This window comes from Nanorana parkeri, unplaced genomic scaffold (assembly GCF_000935625.1).
Source record: "Nanorana parkeri isolate BGI_ZX_2015 unplaced genomic scaffold, ASM93562v1 scaffold532, whole genome shotgun sequence".
NCBI classification, from domain to species: Eukaryota; Metazoa; Chordata; class Amphibia; order Anura; family Dicroglossidae; genus Nanorana; species Nanorana parkeri.
In genome coordinates, this window is record NW_017306800.1 from 334,384 (window position 1) to 337,762 (window position 3,379).

Consider the following 3,379-nt stretch of genomic DNA (forward strand, 5'->3'; position numbering starts at 1 on the left):
GTCATACTCCTAACATTAAGGCGATTTTTTATATTGGCAAAAAAATCCAATCAGATTAGTCTGACATTATCTGCCTTCAGTAAAACCATGCTGCTTTGGGTCCAGCAAGTTGTGCATTTTTACATGATAATTGATCCTTCTTTTTTTAGGAGTGATTAAATTAATTTTACTACTATAGATATTAAATGCATTGGCCTTCAGTTGCCAGCTTCTTCCATACTTCCATTCTTGTGGATAGGTACACCATTTCCTATCAGCCAGTCATGGGAAACTCCCTGTTAGAAGAGAAAAGATCAGTTAATGGTCCAACAAACAACTATACCCTGAATTTCTCTTACAACTATGTGATGAATACCATCTGGACCCATCACTTTATGAAGCTTTAGGCAAGACAGTTTGTCTTGTACCTTTGCCTCTAAAAACTCTGAAAATTAACTCTCACCACTAGAAACAATATGATCCTATATTTAGAGTCACTTACTTCTGAGAAGACAGAACAAAATACATTTTTTTAAATGTTTTGTTACATCCAGGTCTCCCTAAACATAAGTATTGTATCCAGTTTTCATTTTTATGATCCCATAGTATATTTTCTTCCTGTTACTGATATTCCTATAAAAGGTTTTGTCACCTTTCTAAATTGATTTAGTCATTTTCTATTCTTTCTGTGCTTAGGCAGTGCTTAATATATGTTTGGACTTCTTTTGTCTGTTTCTATACATTGCTCTATAAGCTACACTTTCTGGCGTTGCTTTAAGGCAAATAGGCTGTTCACTTTGCAAAGGGATTTTCACTTTAAAAAGGGAATTTTCTCCTAACTTGTGGTGAAAAGTAAATGTGGTGAAAATTCACTTTGCATAGATTACCCAATCATGTGCAAGGAAAACAAAAAAAAATCTATATTTTTGATTGCACATGATCAGATGATGCTAAAGAAAAATGTCTTTGCAAAGTGAAAATTCCCTTGGAAAGGGAAAATCCTATTTGTCATAAGTAAAGCAACCCCTCTGTTTCCTTGTATCACCTATATGCTGATTTTTTTTCTCTTTTGCTTACCTCTGTAGCAAGCCATAATGATTTTAACTTCTGTTTACTCTTACTAATTTGCCAGACAAATGACCTACCTGCTTCCAGGATGGTATACTTCAATAGTGTCTTCTTATTTCTGACTCTTGCTATTTTACTCCAACCTTTACTTAATTTTTTTAAAATTCACTGTTATGGCAAAATGTGTCCTTTTAACTTCTATTGAAATGCTGGTACCGTAATGATTTTTTCATTATAAGTAAATATTAGTTTAATATTGACACTGTAATTGTTCTGTAACTGTATTGGAGTTAGTAAATATATCAGTGACTTTAATTTTTGTTTTGTTTTTACAGGTGACACGGTAGCTGAAATATAAATATGAGGAATTTAAACCTCGGATCTATCATGGAACGCAATTTGTAAACGTTGTAAGATGCAAGAATTTCTTAACAATATGACTTTCAGAACTTTGTTATATACAAAGCAACGAGAGCACAATTACTACCAAACCCCTTTTCTGAAATTATAGACTGTGCAGTGTGCATTCAAACTGTCGAGTGCATGACTAGCTCAGTGTGAGCACAAAGCAAGAAGTGGAAACCTTATCCATATTTTATTTCAGATAAACCATATTTGCAACTTGAAGACTGATCCAGCACATTTTGTAATCTGTTGATTCCTAAAGTATTGGTAGTAAGCTATCAAGTTTTATTAGAGTTATATTTATTTTTTATTTGTAACTGTCAATAATTATGTCCACTTAAAAAAGAATAGTTTAAGATTATATTCTAAATCATTATTTAAACAATCACATTGTCAAAATATATTCTCTATATTAAAATGACTAATTTGATCAGTCAGACATATTTCCCAAGATAACATATTTGCTTTACATAAGTAAATCAATATGGCTTAATTATATGCTTAATCACCACACCCACCGATTACAATGATTGATTAATCATGTTTACACTTGGAGAAAGAGAAGACAGCCAGTAGTCATCCAGAGACTGCCATACTTGATGATAGATCTATCAAAAGGACCAATGGAAATAGTAGACTTTACGTTTTCTCATCATTACAAAACAACTCTCTATAGAGATTCAATTTCAAGGAGACAGCTCCCTCTGATCTTGAAATCCACTGAAAATAATTAAAACCTGTGGTAATGGGTATCTATGGGCCTAATTTTTCTTGAAAATAAATTGAGTTTTTGGCAGTATTTAAATATTTTCACATTTGGAATTTTGCAAATGTGTGGATGACTGAATCTATTTATCTTTAGTTTACTGTACATAACTGATGTTTCCAAATCTCAAACTGCAAGTGACGCTATTTAATGTCTACACTAATGTATGTTGATTATTTTATAATTCTGTTTTTATTGGTTCTTTAAAAGCATCATTATGCATTAACTATAAAAGCCTTAATCATCTGGGGAATAGAAGTGATGGAATTGGAAAGGAAGATAAATACCTTTGCAACATTTAATGGAGTACAAAATATTGAATTTATTAACTGTTAGCAAAATAAAAGTTGTATACATACATACATAAAGTACAATATATACAGTATGGGAAAATATGACAAGCCAGGCAAGTTATTTGTACCTTTTTGATCTTAGATTACATAATTTGTTAAGAGGTTTGTTAACAAGATTTCAAGAGAAAGCAAAACTTTTCTACTTTTACTGTCAAATTAAAAACAAACAAACAACCCACAGTACAGGTGTGTTAAGTGTTCCTATTCACACAGCATATATAAAAATTATGTAACAAATCTTACCTCTTAGATGTCTCTGTGTAGAAGGCCATTGCAAGCGTCTCACTCAGTTTTCACAGTGATAGGAAACTCTAGCTGTCCTCTAGTTTACAATTGATAATGAGATCTGTCAGCACAGTACAGACAGGGGTAACCTACCTTGTCCAGTTGCATATCAAAGGGAGATCCAGTACAGAGAAAAGCTTTTATTTCAGAACAGAGAATGTAATATGCAAGCATATTGATTTTTTTTTAGGTATGATATCTGAATGGGAACATGTAACAAATATAATGTAGGTGTTATCCCAATATGACTGCAGAAGTGGAAATACACTTTAAGGTTGGGTGTAGAACAGAGATGCAAAGGTCCCCAGCCATCTGGAAAGCCAGTGGATCATGATTTTGGTGCAGACTGATTTACCAAGTAATGTTCCAGGAAAGCATTCATTAAGGATAAGCAAGACATTACTACAGCATGGGAGTACAAGGTCAACATGCTGGGAACTAAACATAGGAGTTGTGTAACATGGATGTACCATATATACACAAGCCACTCTAATGTAAACCTAATATATGGCAGGGCTTTACC

At 32.9% G+C, this 3,379-nt stretch overlaps 1 protein-coding gene across 1 annotated transcript in view; it reads left to right on the top strand.

The window, feature by feature from the left end:
- The window catches only part of FAM19A2 (family with sequence similarity 19 member A2, C-C motif chemokine like), a 212,381-nt gene extending 210,966 nt beyond the window's left edge, over positions 1–1,415 (top strand). Inside the window, exon 6 of the mRNA XM_018561595.1 lies at positions 1,383–1,415. Within this exon, the coding sequence (XP_018417097.1) occupies positions 1,383–1,394 (12 nt within the window). The 3' untranslated portion in view covers positions 1,395–1,415. The remainder of the gene's footprint in view (positions 1–1,382) is intronic.
- The last annotated feature ends 1,964 nt before the right edge of the window (positions 1,416–3,379 follow it).